At 53.8% G+C, this 20,950-nt stretch overlaps 16 protein-coding genes across 16 annotated transcripts; 8 read left to right on the plus strand and 8 right to left on the minus strand.

Moving 5' to 3' along the window:
- Positions 1–416: 416 nt before the first annotated feature.
- CLAFUR5_01226 (2,5-dichloro-2,5-cyclohexadiene-1,4-diol dehydrogenase) lies at positions 417–1,541 on the plus strand (the record flags this gene model as incomplete). Its single annotated transcript, XM_047900374.1, has 4 exons — positions 417–418; positions 469–534; positions 701–960; positions 1,018–1,541. Coding segments are annotated over 4 exons (852 nt in total).
- A 532-nt stretch (positions 1,542–2,073) lies between these two features.
- Positions 2,074–3,297, minus strand: CLAFUR5_01227 (Disulfide-bond oxidoreductase; the record flags this gene model as incomplete). The annotated part of the gene is made up of 8 exons (XM_047900375.1): positions 2,074–2,198; positions 2,255–2,358; positions 2,509–2,654; positions 2,704–2,775; positions 2,823–2,896; positions 2,961–3,044; positions 3,101–3,168; positions 3,224–3,297. 8 exons carry the CDS (start codon positions 3,295–3,297, stop codon positions 2,074–2,076), a joined length of 747 nt encoding a protein of 248 aa, XP_047755792.1.
- A 988-nt stretch (positions 3,298–4,285) lies between these two features.
- Positions 4,286–4,618, plus strand: CLAFUR5_01228 (uncharacterized protein; the record flags this gene model as incomplete). Its single annotated transcript, XM_047900376.1, has 1 exon — positions 4,286–4,618. The coding sequence occupies one exon, from the start codon at positions 4,286–4,288 to the stop codon at positions 4,616–4,618; it is 333 nt and encodes a 110-aa protein (XP_047756812.1).
- A 199-nt stretch (positions 4,619–4,817) lies between these two features.
- Positions 4,818–5,615, plus strand: CLAFUR5_01229 (uncharacterized protein; the record flags this gene model as incomplete). The annotated part of the gene is made up of 2 exons (XM_047900377.1): positions 4,818–5,177; positions 5,199–5,615. The coding sequence occupies 2 exons, from the start codon at positions 4,818–4,820 to the stop codon at positions 5,613–5,615; spliced, it is 777 nt and encodes a 258-aa protein (XP_047756811.1).
- Positions 5,616–5,792: 177 nt separating this feature from the next.
- CLAFUR5_01230 (uncharacterized protein) lies at positions 5,793–6,554 on the plus strand (the record flags this gene model as incomplete). Its single annotated transcript, XM_047900378.1, has 1 exon — positions 5,793–6,554. One exon carries the CDS (start codon positions 5,793–5,795, stop codon positions 6,552–6,554), a length of 762 nt encoding a protein of 253 aa, XP_047756001.1.
- Positions 6,555–6,638: 84 nt separating this feature from the next.
- On the plus strand, positions 6,639–7,514 carry CLAFUR5_01231 (uncharacterized protein; the record flags this gene model as incomplete). The annotated part of the gene is made up of 2 exons (XM_047900379.1): positions 6,639–6,957; positions 7,150–7,514. The coding sequence occupies 2 exons, from the start codon at positions 6,639–6,641 to the stop codon at positions 7,512–7,514; spliced, it is 684 nt and encodes a 227-aa protein (XP_047756002.1).
- Positions 7,515–8,251: 737 nt separating this feature from the next.
- On the minus strand, positions 8,252–9,085 carry CLAFUR5_01232 (uncharacterized protein; the record flags this gene model as incomplete). The annotated part of the gene is made up of 2 exons (XM_047900380.1): positions 8,252–8,813; positions 9,027–9,085. 2 exons carry the CDS (start codon positions 9,083–9,085, stop codon positions 8,252–8,254), a joined length of 621 nt encoding a protein of 206 aa, XP_047755999.1.
- Positions 9,086–9,493: 408 nt separating this feature from the next.
- On the minus strand, positions 9,494–9,799 carry CLAFUR5_01233 (uncharacterized protein; the record flags this gene model as incomplete). The annotated part of the gene is made up of 1 exon (XM_047900381.1): positions 9,494–9,799. One exon carries the CDS (start codon positions 9,797–9,799, stop codon positions 9,494–9,496), a length of 306 nt encoding a protein of 101 aa, XP_047756000.1.
- Positions 9,800–10,048: 249 nt separating this feature from the next.
- CLAFUR5_01234 (uncharacterized protein) lies at positions 10,049–11,597 on the minus strand (the record flags this gene model as incomplete). The annotated part of the gene is made up of 7 exons (XM_047900382.1): positions 10,049–10,250; positions 10,323–10,543; positions 10,595–10,779; positions 10,840–10,914; positions 10,980–11,052; positions 11,117–11,425; positions 11,487–11,597. 7 exons carry the CDS (start codon positions 11,595–11,597, stop codon positions 10,049–10,051), a joined length of 1,176 nt encoding a protein of 391 aa, XP_047755997.1.
- Positions 11,598–12,190: 593 nt separating this feature from the next.
- Positions 12,191–12,634, minus strand: CLAFUR5_01235 (uncharacterized protein; the record flags this gene model as incomplete). Its single annotated transcript, XM_047900383.1, has 1 exon — positions 12,191–12,634. One exon carries the CDS (start codon positions 12,632–12,634, stop codon positions 12,191–12,193), a length of 444 nt encoding a protein of 147 aa, XP_047755998.1.
- An 818-nt stretch (positions 12,635–13,452) lies between these two features.
- CLAFUR5_01236 (DNA repair protein rhp51) lies at positions 13,453–14,611 on the plus strand (the record flags this gene model as incomplete). Its single annotated transcript, XM_047900384.1, has 3 exons — positions 13,453–13,542; positions 13,601–13,680; positions 13,732–14,611. The coding sequence occupies 3 exons, from the start codon at positions 13,453–13,455 to the stop codon at positions 14,609–14,611; spliced, it is 1,050 nt and encodes a 349-aa protein (XP_047755995.1).
- Positions 14,612–14,961: 350 nt separating this feature from the next.
- CLAFUR5_01237 (uncharacterized protein) lies at positions 14,962–15,303 on the plus strand (the record flags this gene model as incomplete). Its single annotated transcript, XM_047900385.1, has 2 exons — positions 14,962–15,036; positions 15,094–15,303. 2 exons carry the CDS (start codon positions 14,962–14,964, stop codon positions 15,301–15,303), a joined length of 285 nt encoding a protein of 94 aa, XP_047755688.1.
- A 494-nt stretch (positions 15,304–15,797) lies between these two features.
- CLAFUR5_01238 (Lysine-specific demethylase JMJ30) lies at positions 15,798–16,763 on the minus strand (the record flags this gene model as incomplete). Its single annotated transcript, XM_047900386.1, has 2 exons — positions 15,798–16,311; positions 16,426–16,763. The coding sequence occupies 2 exons, from the start codon at positions 16,761–16,763 to the stop codon at positions 15,798–15,800; spliced, it is 852 nt and encodes a 283-aa protein (XP_047755697.1).
- A 227-nt stretch (positions 16,764–16,990) lies between these two features.
- CLAFUR5_01239 (uncharacterized protein) lies at positions 16,991–17,415 on the plus strand (the record flags this gene model as incomplete). Its single annotated transcript, XM_047900387.1, has 2 exons — positions 16,991–17,268; positions 17,319–17,415. 2 exons carry the CDS (start codon positions 16,991–16,993, stop codon positions 17,413–17,415), a joined length of 375 nt encoding a protein of 124 aa, XP_047755698.1.
- A 379-nt stretch (positions 17,416–17,794) lies between these two features.
- Positions 17,795–18,459, minus strand: CLAFUR5_01240 (Phosphatidyl-N-methylethanolamine N-methyltransferase; the record flags this gene model as incomplete). Its single annotated transcript, XM_047900388.1, has 2 exons — positions 17,795–18,357; positions 18,411–18,459. 2 exons carry the CDS (start codon positions 18,457–18,459, stop codon positions 17,795–17,797), a joined length of 612 nt encoding a protein of 203 aa, XP_047757051.1.
- Positions 18,460–18,711: 252 nt separating this feature from the next.
- On the minus strand, positions 18,712–20,493 carry CLAFUR5_01241 (N amino acid transport system protein; the record flags this gene model as incomplete). The annotated part of the gene is made up of 3 exons (XM_047900389.1): positions 18,712–19,843; positions 19,899–20,041; positions 20,197–20,493. 3 exons carry the CDS (start codon positions 20,491–20,493, stop codon positions 18,712–18,714), a joined length of 1,572 nt encoding a protein of 523 aa, XP_047757050.1.
- Between the last annotated feature and the right edge of the window lie 457 nt (positions 20,494–20,950).

Below are 20,950 nucleotides of genomic sequence, written 5' to 3' on the forward strand. Positions count from 1 at the left end.
CGGAGGGTGTCACGCCGGAGTAGTGTCACGCTAGTGACGTCACACGCTACCTCTCTACCATCTTCGCCATTAAAGTCGCGCAGCTGTCGACAGAGCATCCGAGAGGGGCCCGGGCGCGAACTCGGCGCCGGGAGCCGGGGGAGAATCGCGGTCAAGTCATTCCATCAGTAAGAGCCATCCACGCCATCGAGATATCAAACCTTGCGCTACATGTACCTTCTCTGCGCAAGACGGGAAGTACCTCCTAGACTGTAGGCCAACACCTTCATATCGCAATCTCTGCTTTCACTTGAAGCCTCTCGCATCGGTCACTACTTTGCACAACTCCACACAGCCCACTCCCCCTCGACTTTGCACCAGAGACACACGCCATCGGCAACCTTGGAAATTGCGGGCACGAAAGCCAGTTCAACAATATGTGTGGACTCAAGACCCAAGATGAGTGCACATGGAAGCTGACATACATAGGGCTGTCAACAACGAAGGTCGAGGACGACTAGCAGGCAAGAATGCTATCATTACCGGCGCAGCAGGGTAAGTTATTCAACAAGAACATCCCACCGTCAACATCAGCTTCGATGGCATCGACATCAAACCGTCTCGAGTGGCTGGCCACGAGCGCCTGGGAATCGTGACTCTCATCATATGTGCTCACGTGATGTTAGGCCTGCCATGAAGAGCTTCGCTAACTTGAACGCAGAGGCATTGGTCTGGAAACGACCATCCTTTTCCTGTGCGAGGGTGCTAATGTCATGATGACTGACATCTCGGAGCCTGCACTGGAAAAGGCCATTGCAAAGGCTAAGGAACTTGTACCCAACGCAACTGGCAAAATCGCCACCTCCAAGGTTGATGTATCCAAGGAGGCCGATGTCAAAGCTGTGGTCGAGAAGCTGGACCCTTGGGGCGGCTTGGACATCATCTTCAACAATGCCGGTATCATGCACGCTGATGACGCAGGTATGTGTATAGCGAGTGTCAAGTTGATTCTCTCGGGTAAGCTAACACCCTTCGCAGACGCAGTTGACACATCGGAGAAGATCTGGGACTTCACTATGGACATCAACGTCAAGGGTGTGTGGTTTGGCAGCAAGCACGCTGTTCTCGCATTCCGCAAGAACAAGAAGACCAAGGGCAGTGTCATCAACACTGCCTCCATCGTCGCGCTAGTTGGCTCTGCCACTCCACAATTGGCATACACGGCATCCAAGGGTGCTGTTCTAGCCATGACCCGCGAGCTGGCCATTGTTCACGCTCGCGAGGGCTTCCGATTCAACGCACTCTGCCCGGCTCCCCTCAACACACCACTGCTTCAAGACTGGCTGGGCGATGATCAGGCCAAGCGCCACCGCCGTGAAGTGCACTTCCCCAGTGGACGCTTCGGAGAGGCCATCGAGCAAGCACAGGCTGTCTTGTTTCTGGCTAGCGACGAGAGCAGCTTCGTCAACGGCACGGACTTTGTTGTCGATGGAGGCATGACCAAGGCTTATGTCACACCTGAAGGACCTGCTACCCAGCCACCCAAGAACTTGGCCCGGTAAAGGTAGATGCCACGCAGAGCAGAGACTGTAGCGGCGGTTGTGTAGACCCAGCAGACTCTGTGGTCACAGGATCGCCGCTCATCTGTAACGATTCAGCTGATGGGTATAACGATGAATAGATAAGATTAGACCATGATGCTCAAGCTTTCGGGACATTGTGTTTGCGTGTCATAACGCTGTCTGATCAAGGTCGTGCTTTCCGCTCACCCAACAGCCAGGTTTCAACAATGCTCGTGGCATAGGGATTGAACAACATGGCACCAATAGATGCCACTTGCCACCTTCATGCCGGAAGTCAACGTTGCAACCAAGAATTGATACTCGGCGACCTCCACTGTGTGCCTAGTCACTGGAGACAGGGCTTGTGCCACGGACTCTTTTCAACCAAACGAGGCCGAGATTCGATATAGCAGTGCTAACATATACTACACAGCATGGCGTACAGACTTCCTCCGATCTCCCAAGGTCTCGGGTCCGCATTGAAGAGTACGACACCTTGCTCAACCTCGTCGTTGGGATCATCTGGAAGCGTCTATTTCTTAGCGTCATCCTTCATGCCCTGCTGAATCCAAGCCTTGCTCGCTGCTGCATGCTTTTCCATCGCGTCTTTGTCAGCTAGCAGCTCCTTCATCCTGTATGGATCGGGAACGTTGGCTCCTGTGCATGAGATCAGAGTCTGCAGATTCGCAGTGCACGCTCAATTGTTAGCTTACCCTTCTGCAATGCCGGTCTCGACCAAAGCCGTTCCTCCCAAGCCTTGAGATTTGGGAACTCCTCGATGTTGATGCCTGCCCAACCTGCGGCACTAACCCAGCCCCTACAGTAAGAAGGGTGTTAGCCATGCTCAAGACCCACGTGACAGTGTCTTCGACGATGGAGGACCGCGTGGATATGCGCTGCACGATGCACTCCATGTACACCATAGTTTCAGACACTGCTCGACGTCTGGTACCCTTCAGAAACGTACCAGTGGGCAATGTCGGCAATCGTTAGCTTGTTATCAACGAGATACTCATAGTTGTTGTCCTTTAGATGCGTGTCCAGAACGCCATATAATCGTCGAGTCTCGTTCTGGTACCTGTTGACGCCATACTCTATGTGTTCTGGAGCGTACTGCGAGCAATATCAGCAAAAGAGGCCACGACGGCGAGGAGCGACGGACACGGGTAAAATGGTTGGCTTGCCCCTGCATCGGACCAACACCGCTGTTCATAAAAAAGATCCAGCTAGTCATCTGTAACAGATTAGCCCAGTCCATGATACCATGACAGCAATATATACCTCTACGTGCTCTCGTGTTCCTGCCGGAAAGCTGATTTTGTGGTCCTTGTCATATCTTTCGACAAGGTACTGCACTGCGTATTTGCCATGAAATCAGTCCCTCCATATCCAGGCTCAAGAGGTGGTGACAACACGTACTGATACTTCCGCTTTCGAAAACTCTAATGGGCTTTCCGTCAGTGAAGGTGTCAGTCAAAGCTGGAATGCGTCCATTGGGATTGACTGTGCGAATTCATCAGTCTTTCAAGCGTCTCACAACACTCGCATGCCCAGCTCACTGTCCAGGAACCACTGCTCTTTCTGGGTGTTCTTCGAGATGTCAATCTTGGTGAACTCGTAAGGCAAGCTGTGTCGTGGTTCAGTCAGAGCGTGCAATGGAAGTGGCTCAAGCAACTGATTACCCTAGCTCCTCGAGTGTGATGGAGATCTTGATGCCATTGGGCGTCTGAGTTGTGTAAAGATGAATGTTAGACATGTTGAGCTGCTGGTGTGTGTCGGCGGCGGTGATACGGATGTCAATGGGGGATGGAGATACTGAATAGCCTCAAGAGCTTTCTCCCATTTATGTGTTCAGAGCATTTGAAATCACAGCAGACGTCAGAAGTTGCCCCACCTGGTCAATCGGTTCTCGGGGAGAGGTCGATCTGTGCGATGTCCTTAACGGCACTGATGGGGCTCCCTACCTATACGGCCATGTCGGCGATACTGTTGCAACTATATGTCGCAAAGGAGTGTGGCTGATGATGGGGAGAGAAGGTGACGAAGCTATCTCGTGACCAGACGCAACCTCAGGCACCGCCGCCAAGGCGGCTCTCTGCGAAGCGTCTGGTGACAACCCGCGCCTAATTGCGGAAAGCTACATCATCAACACCCTCACCAAGCAATTGGGGATTCGAATAGCAATCCAACACACGTGATATGCGAGAATCGAAGAAATACGTGTTACAGATGTTCGCACTACGGATTCAATAAACCAAAAATCATGTCAATCGAGTGAATATTGCGATCTGAACAATCAAAAAACTGCATTGCGATTCTGTCACTATCCGTGCAACCTAGCCTACCCCTATGCGCCGACAGGAAACACAGCGATTGCAGAACGTCGCAGGCTCGTCGTTAATCAATGCGATAGCGCTGATGAAGCTCCATGTTGTTGTGTTGTCGTAGGTGGCCGCGTTGTATTGAAATCGATCGTCCAAGAAGCCCGCTTCTCGCGAGCTGTTCACGTGCTTGTGAAGCGCCGTTCACATGCAAACGGGCTAGCAAACACCTGCGGAGTGCGGACGTTGCTTATTCTTTCTGCCACCTTGCACTCTTGTTCTCCAACTTCACCACTATCGACTCACAGCACATCTATCTTCTTTGTTGTCGCGCCCTCCCATCACCACACCCACATCGCCGCATCGCCGCATCGCCGCATTCTCGCATCCTCGCCTCGCCGCCGAGCGCGGACTCGCATCACAATGACCGGCCGAACTGAAAAGGCCCTTCTTCCAGGCCACGGAAAGTCACACAAACAACTGCGTGAGGCGAAGAAGGCGGAGCGAGCAGCCGCAGGAGGCAAGCCTGGCAGAAAGCCGAAGGCTAAGAGAGGTTATCAAGCGAACCAACAACTAGAAGATCCAGTTGCACCAGCCTCGTTGCCGACTCGACAAGCACTCACACGTGTGCGGCCTCGCTTCTCGATACCAGACGTGCCATTGCCAGTGCTGCGTGCAGACTACGAGCAGCACTTCCGCACTCGTAGCGAGCTGATCCTTATCGAAGATCCAGAGTACACACTCGAACACATCTAGCAACTCGTCCACGATGCGAGCAAGACACCAGAAGCCTAGCCATTGTGGCACGACATCATCAAGAATGGCTTGAAGTGGTGCTTGCGCCAGTTGCATAGACAGGACACCACAAAGGTTAGTAGCTATCCATGATGCTATCGGCCGGCGGTGATAGCTAACATTCTCGCAGGAGCCCAAGCAGATCCAGATCGACTCGTTGATGGGCTTGATCTTCGGCCTTAGCGACACCTTGCTTGCTGTCCGTACTGGCGAAGGCAAGAGTCTCATCTACCAGGGGTTTGTGATGCTCACCGGCCTGATTGGCATCCAGGTCACACTACTCAACCGCCTCGGTGTCGAGCAGGCAAGCGACTCTGCCCGCATGAACGCGAATAACAACTTAGTCAACGTGCTGATCATTAACGAGGACACAAAGAAGCTGAACCCGAAGTCGGCAGATCAGATTCGCCAAGCAATGATCCAGCATATTATCGCTGGCCCTGAGCAACTCTGCAGCCCAGCTTTCCTTGCCTTGCTTCGAGAGATTAGCAACCGTGTTGGGGCAATCATTATTGATGAGGTACACACTGTCGAGCAATAGGTAGGCTTCCGTCCGGAGTTTGCACAGCTTGCGAAGATCCGTAATGTGCTGCCGCCTTATGTGGTGTTCTATGGCTCGACTGCCGCATTGCCGCGACTTACAGAGGACTGGCTGTTCGAACACCTTGGCTTGCGTCCACGCGGGCTCGACCCGTATAAGACGAAGGTTATTCGTGGCAGCTGTGACAGACCCACCATCAGCTACCTCATCAAGCGCATCCCACGCGATCACCTAGGCGACTACGACTTCCTGTACTTCGAATGTGCTGAGGCAGCCGAGGTGAATGAAGAGACCGGCATGATGGAAGCTACACCCCACAAGATCCCAAAGACACTCAACTTCGTCGATAGGCACAAAGCAATCCAGAACGGTGTTGGCATTATGCGGAAGTGGTTCGTCGATTTGACCAAGGACTAGACCGATGTGAAGAAGAAGTACACCTAGGATAACACCGGTGTTAATGTGAAGAAGGTCGTATCCTTCTATACTGCTCATGTGGCCAAGCATGATCAAGACCGGTTGTATGGCGAGTTCGAGAAGGTTGGCCCACCTCCAGATGGCTCGCTGATCCGCATTCTATGGGTGACAACCATCATGAGCACCGGCATCAACATCGGCGATATTAAGCGTTGCACACAGTCCCGGCCACCCATCACTCGCAACCTGTCCGATCTAAGCCAGCGCCTTGGCCGTGCGGTCCGCGCTCTTATGGAACAGGGTCAGGGCATCACCTTTCTGCCGTACTACTACTTCAATGACGAGAAGGATGAGCCGCTTCCTCCTGGTGTCGCTCCTGGTGTCGCTCCTGGTGTCGCTTCAGGTGTCGCTCCGCTTGCAGCAACCGCAGGTCCATCATCCTCGGACTCTGGGCGTCGCAACCCGTCTCGGACTCGCATGTTGCCCAGCAGGCTTCGACATTCCCAAACACCTAGTGAAGAGGCTGGAGTTGCTGAGGATGAAGACGGTGACGACTTCACAGATGCTGGTTCCGTGGTTGACGAAGTTGCCGATAAAGCATTCGGTACCCGCAAGAAGAAGCCCAAGCAGCTCGGTGCCAATGGCTTGGAAGTCTGGAACAAGAATGAGCTACAGGCTCGCGAGAAGATTCCACCAATATGGCTTGACCTCGTCAACAGCGGCTGCCCTCGCAAGGTCATGAATGAATATCTGCAGGAGCACAAGCGAATGTATCATCAGGACCCGCCACCAGAGGGCCAGTGTTGCAACCAGGAGTTTCCGGACATTGATGTGTATCCAGAGAAGGAAGTGGATAGCACAAGCGGTATTATATTGCCGCCGCCACACATGCGTCGCATAAACGCGCCAACTGCCTCGCCCAATGTTGGAACCCGCTAGTATTGCGCCGTGCCTCTACTCGAGAAGTGGCTGTCAGAACATGCTGCATCTAAGCTTCCTGGATACGATGATCCCTTTGGCAACATGTTCTTCGACATCCCAGCACAGACCTTTATGGAACAGAGCCTGATCTGGGATCTGGCTAATGTCTTCACTCGGGCAGCCAAGGCAAGCAAGTGGTCGCCATTGACCGAGGCCGCAATAGATGCGAAGGCCAAGGAGTTTGCGGAGTGGCGAAAGCTGAACCAGGCCAAATTCGACGCCGTCGGCCTGAGCATACAGGATCTGATGACTGCCTTGGATAGCATGGCGCCGCAGGTGTATGCCGACTGGGAGGCATACAAGGAGCGTGTGGCTGCTGAGAAGGACGCTCGCAAGAAGGCTGATGCACTTGCTGTCGCTGGTACGCTTGGGGGTGACACAGGTGTAGGCACTGCACAGGCTAGCGCCACATCTGACACCGAAGCCTCTCGTCGTAAGCGCATAATAGATGCTATCGCCAGATCCCGTCTGACAGAAGCTGGTCGTCTGTCGCAACAAGAGAAGCAGTCGTAGTCGTAGTCGCAACCAAAGACTCCGAAGACACTAGCAGTAGGTTCATCGAAGCAGAAGACCCCGGCGACTGGCTCGTCCAAGACTGGCGGCCCACCCCAGGAGCTCGTCAACTATGTTGGCAACTTCGACGATGAGCCATCTTCTAGAGACCAGGCCAAGCTGTGGTGTCGCTTCCTTAACCTTCTACTATACAACGTCGGTCTCGCTGTGTATCGCGCTCGCTTGAAGGAGTACTACGCACCGACTGGCAAGACGGGTGTTTCCTTCCCAACCCAAGAAGACATAAATCGCAGCTTTGCCAACATCGATGACACAGACACCGAGGATGAGTTTGGCGGTGAGATCGACCTAGACGTAATAGACATCGAGCGACCACAGTCCCCGTTGTCTCGTCGTCGTGAGTAGAACGAATCACCACCACCGGATGAGCCACTCTCGAAGCGGCCAGAAGCAGCCACAACCGCCGTACTATCCTCAGACTATGGCTCCATCTTGCCCCAGCGACAGCCGATCTGGCGCTGTCTAATGCCCATCGCGAGAGTCGTACGCGTGGCAGGCAGCCGAATGAGCAGTACAGGGAGTTTATGTCCAGTAGTCGTGGCGCCAGTCGTGCGGGCAGTTGAAGCCGGCAGTAGATGTGATAGATTGCGATGCGATACGATGCGACGACTAGTGAGGGATGGATGGATGATAAGTACTTGAGGTTGTTGCTGTCCGTAGAACAGAAGTTGGGAATGGGAAGGATCGAATTGCGGGTACAGCCGTCTGCGTAGAATGTAGAATAGCTCACCAAACTTCGTGCGTACTGCTTAGAATGTGTTTCGTCATCCCATGTTGTCTTTCCTTTCGAGTCCACTTTCGAATCCTCAACCACCTTCTTGACCATTGTTATATGCCCAAATACTTTTTGTGCGCTATGATGCTTTTTGTGCGCTATCATATCTGATAGCGCACAAAAAGTCTATGGGATCCATGTCTACCCAATGATCGTAGCGAACGCTGCAGCAACTTCGCGACACGCCGAAAGCGATGCGACACAACATAACACGCACGATCACGATTAAGACGCGAGAGGACGACTGAGACGCGAGAGAGGACAACGATATGCTCGAAAGCTGCTTAAGAGCTGGATATCATAATACCTATGCCTCGCAAGGCTTGCGAAGCCAGCGGCAACGCCCACACTTCCCTCTACCCTGCTTGCCCTCCCATTGCCATGCTGCAATGCGAGTATATTTACGGCACGGATGCCCACCTCGCAAGTCACCACGGCAGCGGCGACATGGTGAGGTCATGACCTCAGCCTCCTTAGCAACCTCCTCAATACGACCCACGTGTGAGTACCGGCGCTTCTCAGCTTCGCGAAGCCTATCAAATTCTTGCTGTGTCAAGACACGGTAGTATCGTCCAGAGACGACAGGACGATAGTATGCAGCACGAGTGCCGCGAGGCCGACCTATGCGAGCTGGAATTGGAGCTGCCGTAGCAGCAGCAGCATCGTCCTCATCCTCCTCCTCATCCTCCTCCTCCTCCTCCTCATCCTCGTCTTCATCGTCGCTACTAGCGACCGACTCTAGCACATCGTAGATGTTGCCTCGTGAGGCCGGCGCAACAGCAGACCTTAGTGCCTGGCTAGGGCGAGGGAGACGGCCAATGCGAGGCAGGCGGCCAGCGCTCTGCTGTGGTGGTGGTGATGGTGATGCGCTACTACATGTCAGTCGAAGGACACCAACTTCAATCACTACGGAATATACGGAGCGACAGGATCATATTGTGTCGGTCTAGCCGACGAAGCAACAGCGGCACCGCGCAAAACTTCTTCTGCTGTCTTGCCTACCTAGGGCGAGGCAGTGGCGGCGGTGGTGGTGCTTCAATTTATCAGTCTTGATCGTATTACACATTTGCGATCGCGCTTACGAGGTGACATCTGCGATGTCTAGCATCTCGTCGACCCAAGGGTCACGCTCCTCGGACATGGTGGTGGTCGTTGTTAGTGATGATGGTGGTGCGGGCTTGCGAGCGAGAGCGGAAAAGAGACAACGGCGGCGGCGGCGAAGACAGTGTGATGTGGTGGTGGTGGTGACGGCGGCGGCGGTTGTTCTTGAAGAAGGAAGGAAGCAGAGCGCGAAGAGTTGAAGTTTTGATCTCGCTGCTGCTATTGTCGACACGCAGCTATTGTTGGATTCACCTCACATGTGCTTCCCACATGCTTTTTGTGCGCTATCTATTGTTATAGCGCACAAAAACTCTCATAGCGTACAAAAACTCACGCCACTCCACTACGCAACAACTCTTTCGACCGAGAGCTTAGATCCTAGCGCTTCTGGCTATACAAGGATTGCCTTAGCAACCTCATTACTACTCAATACGACCTCGAACCACCCCTATGCCCAACCACGCTCGCTGGTCAACAGCCCAGCCGTATCTTCACCTGAATTGGTCAAGTCAATAGGCTCTGCATCGAGCAGTGTCAGGATGCCAGTCCCATCACGAAGGCGCTCACCATATGTCTCGTCCTCCTCAGCCGCATCTGTAAGAGCACCACGATCGACTGCACGCACACGCTCATGCGCATCAGCGCCATCGATCTCGTCCTCACCAAGCACAGCGTCCTCCAGACTTGAAGTTGCTTCGCCATTGTGAAGGGCCTCGTTCTTGCTGTTCAGCGCATCCACCTGGGCTCGCAGCATGCCCGCACCAGTCTAGATGATATTGCGAGAGTACGCACCAGGGTGGCCAGCTTGGAACTTCACCAGTCCGGTAGTGACGAGGTTGTGGGCACGCAACCAAACATCCTGGCTTGAGTCCTTCGTGGTGTGCGATGTGCTGTTCTCAACACCAAGGTCACGGCGGAGCATCTTCTTCAACACCCGGCTAGCTTCGCGATTGCCACCTTGCTTACGCAGAGCGGTAGCCACATCACTGTTGCTGCCGAAGTGTTAGAAGTTCTCGCCGTACTCGCCATTGTGAAGCTCAAGCTGCTCATCCGTAGCGAGCCACTTGCCCTCCTTGCCCGATAAGTTGATGAGGCTGCTGACCAGAACCGCCTGGCGCAGGTCTGCATGTGTGGCGGCGGACTCGTCGTCATTTAACAGCCAGCGAAGGTAATACATCTCACGACCGTAGTTGAGCTGGTTCGCACTAAGGAAGGTCGGGATGATATAGTCTAGGATGCGCTTGAGATGACTAACATCGCCGTGACGGATTGCCTACTGGATGGTCAAGACATGCTCGATCTCCTTGAGGAAGCGACACATGGTTGTGAAGGATGGATCGGCGGCAGCATCGTCCTCGCCTTCGCCGCCACGCCAGGCCGCTGCGGTAAAAGCCTTCTCATGTTCACCTTCTAGCAGCTTAATGAATTGCTTCGGCTTCAGCTTCTTCAGCATGCGCTTCATAGTATTACGAGACGGCTCATCGCCGCGAACGTCGCGCTTCCAGTCCAGATAGCCATGATCAATCATAGCCTACTCGAAGACACCCACGACCCTCGAACGAAAGCTACGCTTGGCAAGCTGGAAGATCTTGAAGAACTTTGGGTTGTCATTGGTGATGCCGGTCAAGCCCCAGAAGCCGATGTCTGCGGTCAAGGAATGCTCAAGCTTCTCGCCCTGGTCTTTGTCCTTGCCTTTGCCGCCCTTCGCGTTAGTCTTCCAGTGGGTGCGTAGAACTGTCTAAAGACTGTTCATCTGGATATAGAACCAAGCTGGAGAAGGCAGCAGCCAGTCACGTCGGTCGAATGCGCGCTCTGATTCGACACCCTCGCCCTGGATGGATCGCATACGCTCAACAGTCATTTGGTTACCTGAAGGAAAGAAAGAGTTAGTTCGACTCATCTGAGGATGCAAGCAGCAAGCAGCAACGACATACCGATGCATAGGTACAGTCGAGTCTCAAAGTCCTTGTCCTCGTTCAAGCCCTGGAAGTCGGCGTAGATCTCCTTCTGCACCTCACGCGAGCCCTCAACAGGACACCTCATCCTTTATGGATGTTCGGATCGAGTACACCTCTGTGCGCTGTGTCTTGAGCTTGTGGATGACGGGCATAGTAGGCTTAGGGTCCGCATCCGCAAGGTGCTTCTTCTTGTACATGGACTGGATCTCAGGGTAGAAGACGTAATCGATGGCCTCGAATATCCAGTACATCGACACTGCCTTGCGATGTGGGTCCTGTGCGAGCGACTTTGGAACCAGGTCAAGCGGCATCTTCTTGCTGTAGTCGATCATGTCCTTGGTCAAGCCGCCAGCTGGCATCTCATCACTCTTCGCGATGAGTGAAGTGGTTATGTTGAGGGACTTGTCCTGGTCACCGACAATCTGGAAGAGTTAGCGCACTGCCTGCCGCATAACACGACACGATGCATCTCGCGGGGCTTACCTGCTCATTGACACGCTGCATGCGGTTCAAGTTGTCATAGGCGACCCAGCTCTGGAGATCGACAGCGAGCTCCTTCACCTTCAGTTCCTGAGCAGCCGCATTCTTGTCCATCACGCGCTAGATAGTGCGATAGGAGCTGACGATGCCAAGGTTGTTCAGAACCTCCATCACATGTCGCTTGACACCGCTAACAACTATGAACACACCCAAGGCCTTTGGAAACCAAGAGGCCTTCACAGCTGCAATTGACCGAACCACGATGACCGTGAGCATAATAACACGCTTCGGGATCATCTGACGCGTGTCCTCGAACTGGGTCTAGTACTCTGTCTGGTTGCTGCGCTGGTTTGGAAGGATGATGGTGAGCATCGCGTACCTAGAAGATGTCAGCATCGTCAGAATCAATATTCGCGAAGGAGATGACGGCGATATGCACCGACTCACTATGTTGGCGCCTTGTTCTTGATGACCTCGAGGATATCCCAGAGGCTCTTCTCGTCTAGACTCTGAGCAGGGTCGTATCTGTCGAAGAACGGCTAGCCGACAAGGCTCTTCAGCTCCTTGCGGATAACTCGGACGCTTGTTAGGTGTTCATCTAGCAGGATGTTGCGGATCATGTCGATGCGGTTGCGACGATTGCGGCCTGGTTCTACTAACCACAACTCGACTAAACCCCGTACACCAACACGCTGCGACTGTAGAGCCTAGATACACCTCTTCAGCTTAGCCTTCTGAAGTCTGAGCTTGTGGGCTAGATCTGTGGCGTTAGCGATGGCAGGGTCCTCATCAGGCTCGGCTTCCTCTTCAGCTGCATCAAGTGTTGGCTGTCCTTGCTCTTCTTCGAGTTCCTCATCGTCGCTGAGGTCTTCATCTGGCTGGTCCTCCCACGCATCCTTATCTCGCGGATCGACAGTAGGCAACTCGGCTTCCTCGTCATTATGGATGCTAAGCTCGGACATCAGCCTATTGGGGATGCCCGGTGGTGCTTCGAGCGACCCAGTGCCGCCTATCGTAGTGTCTCCTTCTATATCGAGATCATCGTCCTCCTCTTCATCTTCGCTGTCATCGGCGACTGGTGGATTGATGACTAGGGGATCGGAGGGCGGAACGCTCGACAAGCTCGAGCTTGAGTCTGATCTGGCACTCATAGTGGCGGTGAGTCCGACTGCGACTGTCAATGCGAAGGTGCTGTGTTGGTGTGGCGAGGTTGGCTCGATGCGGGATTAGATGCGATGCGATACGGTCTGGGTCGGTTTCTGATAGAGGGTTGGAAGAAGACAGAAGGGATGGGCTTTTAAGATACCTGAGGGGAAGGTTGGTGAATGCTCGGACCACTTCCAATATGAGTTGTGCGGTGTTAGGTGTCACAAGCCTGCGCGAGCAGCGGCTGTTGCTGTTCACCTGCAACCAGCCGGCTTAGCTTGGTAGCTGTTTGCCCTCGTGGTTCGCCACGCCTCAGCAACACCCGTATATGTAATATATATCATACAGCTGCTTATCGCATCTACAGTCTCAAGCAGCTCCAAGTGTCAAAACGCGTAAATTCGCGGTGTCGTGTTTCTTCGTAGACGCGTTCTGTAGCAATCTGCAAAGCTGCGCGGTCTGGCATCAGACCCTTGTGGATTGAAGAGTGGTAGGTGTGATGTGATTGGCCGAGATTATGTCACGTGAATATTATTGCCCGAGGCTACATCACTCACACCCGCCACTCAATCTCATTTCACAGGGTCTGAATGGAGATAGGTGACGAAGGGACGGTGAACTGCGGACGAGCAGGCCATGTCTGGTCTTTCCCGGCGCACGTGCGACCGCGTCTGCCAGAATCGCGTCTCGACGCCTGAAGCTTATCGCACGCGTCTCAGATTCGAGAGCTCCAGAGATCGCGACTTCCTTCTCATCAACTTCAGCGTCAACGCGGCAGCACAGCACAACACACCGCGCGATCGACCGGCACAATACACACGCAATGGCATCAGAAGACGACCAGACACAGACGGGATACGAGGATGGTCTGGCGGGCGGTCCAGGAGCACCGACGCCCCTGTCTGGCCTCGAGGTATACACCAACGGGCGAGTGGCAAACACTGCAGTCTACTGATGCTGACACTGTACAGGGCATCTCAGGCCTTACAAAGCGAGACATCCAGCTATTCGTCGATGCTGGCTACAACACAGTCGAGAGCGTCGCATACACGTATATTCCTCGACGTCAAATCTAGCAAGTCGGCCACTAACTCGCCAACAGACCGAAGAAGGTGCTCGAGACGATCAAGGGTGTGTCAGAGCAGAAGGCCACCAAAATTCTCACCGAAGCATCGAAGCTTGTGCCTATGGGCTTCACGACCGCCACCGAAATGCACCAACGACGATCAGAGCTCATCTCCATTACGACCGGCTCGAAGCAGCTCGACACCCTCCTGGCAGGCGGAATCGAAACCGGCAGCATAACAGAGCTCTTTGGAGAGTTCAGGACGGGAAAGAGTCAGATTTGTCATACCCTCGCCGTGACATGCCAGCTGCCATTCGACATGGGCGGTGGCGAGGGAAAGTGTCTGTACATCGACACGGAGGGTACCTTTCGGCCTGTGCGATTGCTGTCTGTGGCTGATCGCTTTGGCTTGTCTGGCGAGGAGGTACTGGACAATGTGGCCTACGCACGCGCATACAACTCGGATCATCAGCTGCAGCTGCTGAATCAAGCCGCGCAGATGATGACCGAGACCCGCTTCTCGCTCCTCATCGTGGACAGTGCCACATCCCTATATCGAACGGACTTCATGGGTCGTGGTGAGCTATCGAATCGCCAGACACATCTTGCCAAGTTCATGCGTATCCTGCAACGACTTGCAGATGAGTTCGGTATCGCTGTTGTGATTACCAACCAGGTAGTGGCACAAGTAGACGGAGGTCCATCAGCTATGTTCAATCCAGATCCGAAGAAGCCAATTGGAGGCAACATCATCGCCCATGCTTCAACAACTCGCCTGTCGCTCAAGAAAGGCCGAGGCGAGACGCGTGTCTGCAAGATCTACGATTCACCTTGCCTGCCAGAATCGGACTGCCTGTTCGCAATCACGGAGGCTGGCATCAACGATCCAGCACCAAAGGACCTTGAGAAGGACTGAGCGGCCAGCCCAGGTGGCACAAGGATATCACTTATGACGGCATGGAAGGTACAAATTGGTTTGGCAGCATGGCTCGGCGTTTGGCGGTATGCTTGGCAAACTGATCGGGAGTGCGAATGATGGACGGCCGTGAGCACAGTGTACAAAATAATATCCGAGATACCCAGCGGACTTTTTGCTATCACTGCTTAACACGACCATCCCGCCATACCCACATTCTCAAAGCGCCTCGGCAGTCCCTTACGCCTTGACTACGTCATGAGGCGCGAGGATGCATACACATACATTGCATATCGCCTTCAGAGCTGCTATACTTTGTACCAACCGACCACGCGATCACCGACGCAAATATGTCCGACTCAACGAACACCAACCAGCCAAGCCTCGTGAGCGGCCACGCACAATACATTAAATCGCAAGCAGAGGTATATCGAACAGCAACATCTCGAAAGTTAACGACCATGCACTAACGTGTTTTAAAGGCTGCTGTTGGAAGCGTCACTGGATCAGCCGATTGGAAAGCCTCAGCCGAGCAAGACAAGCAACAAGCAGTTGATGCGATGAAAGCAGCCTCAGCGAATCGCGACCATCAACAGGAGGGATTTGGGAAGGTAGAGGAGATTGCCGGAAAGGCAGTAGGGTGTGAGGGCATGGAGACGGAGGGTGCTGCGACGAAGAAGCCCGGACAGTAGTCGGAAAGATGAGAGTAATGCAATATATTGAAGTGACAAGAACACAGCGTGGCAACTGCGAAACGACAGTGTCGCCATCCGTTTCCGCTAGACCAACAACGACAGCGTTTCTTGCTAACGCCAACGCGACGATGTGCCAGGAGTAGGCGTGGCGCACGAGAATGTCTTAACCATCATCATCGTCCTCGTAGTCTTGGAAACACAGATCCCACGGCCGCAATGGTATGAGCGACTAAGTGGCATAGGCTGTCTGCTATTTCTTCCGAGCCCTGAGGAATCAGCCCAGCGTGAGCTTGAACCACGCGGGCATGCTCAGGCTTCTTCTTCGCCGGGCAAGAAGATCATCTCCTGTCACCAGCGATGATCTGGTCACACTGTATGGACTAGTGTTGCGTGGAGGCTGTAGACGGAAATGCTGGCCTGAATGTGTCCAGGTGACTGTGTCTGCTGGACTCATCCTGGAAGTCCGTAGTGGCGAGTCTCATACTGCACTCTCATCGGAACCACCAATTGACAGATCCAGTCATGCCTCCACCGACGCCTTTGATGCTATGCCACCATCCTTTCGGTATGAACAGGCCGTCTCCACTCGAGAGCTCTGCTTCCCAGCACAAGGGGCCGCTCGAGTCATTCTGCTCCCACACTTCTCGTTCCAGAGCCTTCTTCTCGGCACCCTGCATCATCTCTTCTCCCCGCATAGACGCACTCGCAGTACCGCCCACATTCTCTTGCACTTTGGCAAATATAGCAAGGCCATCGCTCGGCTTATATAGCCTGACGATTTTGGTTCCCGCAAGTTGGACGAATAGGTTGGGATTAGGGTCTCGATGCAGTGGTGTGTATGTTGGTGCTTGTCCCAGCCAGATCGAAGAGTCGTACAAGTCACCCTTCCCTGCGAGACATACTAGGTCCGGCGTCGGTACATCGTTTACTAGGCTGCGTGGCAAGTCCATCAGAGGGGCCTGGGCCAAATAGATTCGAGCAGTCGGCGTGGTCATGGTAGAGGCACTGAAGAAGTCGTTAGAAGGGACTGTGCGCTTGATAGCTCCTGCGCCTGGCACGTAAGAACTGAAGTAGCGATTGCGCGGCGCCCTGTACTGCGAGGCGAAGGCGATGACGCACTCTAGGAAGAAGCTCAGAGACTGCTCAATGCGAGAGAAGCTGTCGTAGTTGCTGATCTCCAGGGGGACTATCGTAGCGCCGAACTTGGCGAGGTAGGACGCGTTGAGGGCGATGCTCTCGTTGTCGGCCGACTTCAGGAACCATTTGTGTATGGCCGGCATGGCTGCGAAATGCTTGCTGGGCAGCACCGCGGGCACTGCTGGCTGGAAGGCATCGCGCCGAAACGTCTCGACCGAGCCGTTGGATAGAACGCGCACCTTTCGTGTACCTGTGGTCGCTGAGTAGGCTCTACATGTTGTGTGTGACAGTGACGCTGGCAGTCTGCTGCCGCGGAGCATCAGCGTCGTGCCGCGAGGTTGTGGCGTTACCGGATGTCGATGTCGGAGTGAGAAGAGCGGAGATGAAGGCGAAGGTGAAGGCGGAGGTGTTGGCGTCTGGATGCTCGCTTCCTTGTTCCTCAGACCTTTACATGCGAAAAGACATTTCAGCAACAACGAGCCCTTGTATTAGTCGTCTGTCTGGAAAGGGGCGAATGACTGCTTGACACCAGCATGGAGAAGGAGACATGACCGCACCACCGCAGGAGATCGTGCTAGCATACCGCCACCTCTACCAGCACCTTCTCAGAGCTGTGCAATACTCGAAGCCGGCTCGCTACATCGTTCGAGACCAGCTCAGGAATGCCTTTCGAAGACCAGCCCCCGAGCAATACGACAAGGCAGTCATCTGCAACACTCTGCTATTCCTGGACAATGCCGCAAAGAGTAGAGGCCCGGAGCACATCATCTTGAAGAATCTGGTTCATGTGCAATGGGGCCGACGGCAGCTTAAAGCCATAGATGGGTACCAATGTCGCCTTCTCTGATGCGGCGAGCACAGCTGACCTGTCCCAGTCGCAAAGCCGACATGGCCATTCGACGAAAGGCGTACGTGCAGTTCGATCGCACAGTCGAAAGTCTAAACGCTACTATGGGTATATGCCTCAACTGAGGACCGAGATGCAACACAGGTGCTGTCGTCTGGCTTGCAGGTGCATGGCCATTCCTGCGGTCGTTGTAGTATAGCATCGCCTCAGAGGCGTATGGAGCGGTTAAAGGTCTCTTGCTTCAAGAACTCTTGTCCACTACTTGCTGCAGAGCATGCGGTGAGGTGTGAAAGGTGAACGACTTATCAGGAGTGACTGTATGCAAAGAGAAGAATGTATCTTCACCATTGTTTTCACTCCAAACTATGATCCATTGTAATGCCCACTGTCACATCTCGTCTCACTGTCCGTACTTTGAGGCTGCCTTTGCTGACTCCCCAACGCCCTCGCTCATGTTGAATGGAGCATCCAAAATCTCATGGGGTATCTCTGCGATCATGCTCTTCACGAACTCTTCTTGCCCGCTTTCTGCTCCCGGTCCCTCTTCGCATATATCCCAGCCGTGAACGGGTCCTCGAAGCTCAAGGCAATCTGGTAGACGACAAGAACCAGGAAGCTAAGCACGATGCCCGCTGGCTTGCCATACCATAATGCTGTTCCAAGGAAGCTCATGAAACTGCCATAGTACATCGGCGAGCCTGTGACGTTGAAGGGAAAGCCGGTGACCATATGGTCCATAAGGATGCCGAAGTAGTCGCCGAGGTAAGTACCTGTGATGCCCAGCGCCCACATACTGCTGAGGACGAGGGTATTGCCGCTGGCGACGAGACCAACTGCCAGGCCTTGAGACACGAAGCCTAAGAGGGCAGGGTGTGAAGGTTGAGCGCGTAATGCACGCTCGTACAATGCATCCCGGATCAGACCGATTGTGAAGATGGTGACGGCGAGGATGTAGCAGCCATAGTATGGGTTCCCTCCAGCAAGCTTGGTGATAGTCTTGCTGCTATACTCCGTCCGTGCTGCAACGTTCCAGAAGGTTGGGTTGAAGACGATGCATGCTGCGGCGACTGCAGAGGTGGTGTAAGCTACCGGATCGTGTACCGTCGGTGTTTGGACCTACTGAGAAAGCTCGGCTCGCTGACGTTAACGTAGTCTGTTAGAGAGGCCATCGTGGACGTGGTGATGGCTGTTTGGCTAAACTTGGGTCCAGACAAACAAAAATTTGGCGAAGCAAGGTCTGGTAAGCATCGAGTGATGGAGAGCTGCTACGTCAACATGAGGGGACAAGCTTCAAAAAGTGGATCCGCACGGTTGCATGTGCGCGGAAGAACAAGTGGTCAGCAAAAGGCGTGTGCAAGCACCTTCACGAGATGATGATTATGTACCGCATTTCTGTAGATACGGTGCCCCGTGGGCCTGATTCATAGCCCATTGCTATCACATGTGAATGGTCCACCGAACCCATCCGACTCGTAACCATCAACGATGCTCTGCACTGATGCATATGTTCCTCCTCCCAAGAACAAGAACCCGATTCCGATCAGAATGATGTTCACCACGAATCCTACAATACCGCGAATACCTCTTGTCTTGTAGAAGCCAGGGCCGTAGTCTGCATTCCTCATTCGCAAGTACGCAACACCCCAGAATATGAACCCAAAAAAGCTGTCGAAGAGGGAGCTCATAAGGGAGAGCAAATCACTGAAGAACGGAATCACTTCAGCGATGATGAAGGCGAAGAGCCAAGTCACGGCGAGGATGGAGCCCCAGCCGACCCATCCAATGAGTGTATTGCTAGTCATGTGCCTTGTTCCAGCAAACAGGCGGAAGAACACGAACCGTGACGAGACCGATGCGTAAAGGACGCCCAGGAAGATGATGGTTGGGATCATGAAGCTGAAGCTAACCTTGAGATAGACCTCATTACCCAAGGAGCCGAATGCTGGTGCCGTGTTGTAATTCGTGCCAGTGTACGCGTAAATGATAGAGCCCACCAGGGAGAAAAGGATGACCTCAGCAATCGTGACGGCCCACAGCGCCTTTGGGAAGTCCTTTGGCTCCTTCATTTCCGCAATGAAGGATGGGATCGTGATTTGACCAATAAAGGTATAACTGATGTTCATGAATGCATTCATGCCAGCGACAAAGCCAGTGCCCGCAGCCGGAACCGCAAGCACAATTGGGGCGCCCTTGGATGGCCAGCCTGCACCGGGATGATCTTCGATACCAGCGAAGATGGTGGCCAAGAGTACGGAGACGAGGGTGAAGAAGGCCGATAGACCCGCCAGCTTCGCAAGTGTGCTGAAAGTCCGGGGTAGGGAGCAGACCCAGGAGATCACGGCGACGATGGCGCTGAAGCCAATAGTGCAAACGCCATGATTGGTCATGGTGTTGAGGTATTTCGACCCTGTCAGGCAGTGGAAGCCTTGGATGAAAGTGTTATTCAGCAAGAACATGACCGCAGTGAACCACCACGCCCACTTCTTGCCCCAGAAAATTACTTGACCGACATCACACACGTCCTTGACTTCAGGATGGCGGAGACAGAACTCCCTGTGGTCTTGTTAGCCAACGACACGAACGATGCCGCAAGATGCCTCTGACTTACCAAACAATCAGTGATGTGTAGAGCACCATACCAGCCACGACCACTGTCAGGATCAGGCCCGGCACCAGGCCAAGTACGGAGTAGGAGTACGGAAATGACATGATGGCCAGGCAGATGTACTCGGAGAATAGCAATGCTGCAGTCTAGATACGCTGTCAGAGCTGAATGCTGTGGGTTTCTCAATATTGTGAAGATTCTGGCTGTGGTATGGCCCGACCTCATGGAAAATCGTGTCTGCACAACGATTTGGACGTGGTTCCGATGGTGAAGCGCAAACGAATGAAAGGAGGGATCACACCTTCTGCCAACTGCAGGTCCTGTACTGGATCTCATTTCCAGCCTCCATTTCCATCTGCTTGGCGACAGAGTCTACCACGTCCGAATCACTATCATCGAAGCCTCGTCCACCCGCAGACTGCGATATAGACTTCGTCCTGGGCTGATCGATCCTACTCATCTGCCGGGAAGCAGCTCTCATGCCACCTTCTTCGGTAGCCTCGGGCGAGAAGTGGCCGTAGTAGCCATTGCCTCCAAAATCCGGCTTCGTATCGTCTGTGTCCATTGTCTTTTCGTTGCCACCGAGACCGCGTGCCATGTTTTCAAGCCGGATGGTTGCCAATAGAGCCAAGATAATAGTGGAAATACTTGATGACCTGAGGAGAAATCAAGAACATTGAGTCGCTGCAGTTGTGACAATATGCGAGCCTGTGTCGGCAGGCGAGGGTGGTGAGAGCGACAATGTGCGTCGCAGTGGTATGTTGCAATGAGGTTGAGTGGATGAGAAGCCTGTCAAAGTGCGAAGTGAGGATTACTGTACCTCCCACCCGGCGCACGGAAAGCACGCAAGATGGGAGCTGGAGCAGTTTTAGTGGCACTGGTGGGATGGTCTGCACAGGCGTTCGGTTGCATACGCCTGGTTCGTCAGTGAACCGGGGTATTCAGCCGCTCGGACGTGCAAGAGGACGATGATGCTCTGCACCGCTCTGTACGCCTTCTGACTGCCTTTGATTGCTCGAGGTGTTGTGGCAGGATTGGCAGAAGGAAACTCTACC

The sequence above is a fragment of the Fulvia fulva genome, chromosome 1 (genome assembly GCF_020509005.1).
Source record: "Fulvia fulva chromosome 1, complete sequence".
NCBI lineage: Eukaryota > Fungi > Ascomycota > Dothideomycetes > Mycosphaerellales > Mycosphaerellaceae > Fulvia > Fulvia fulva.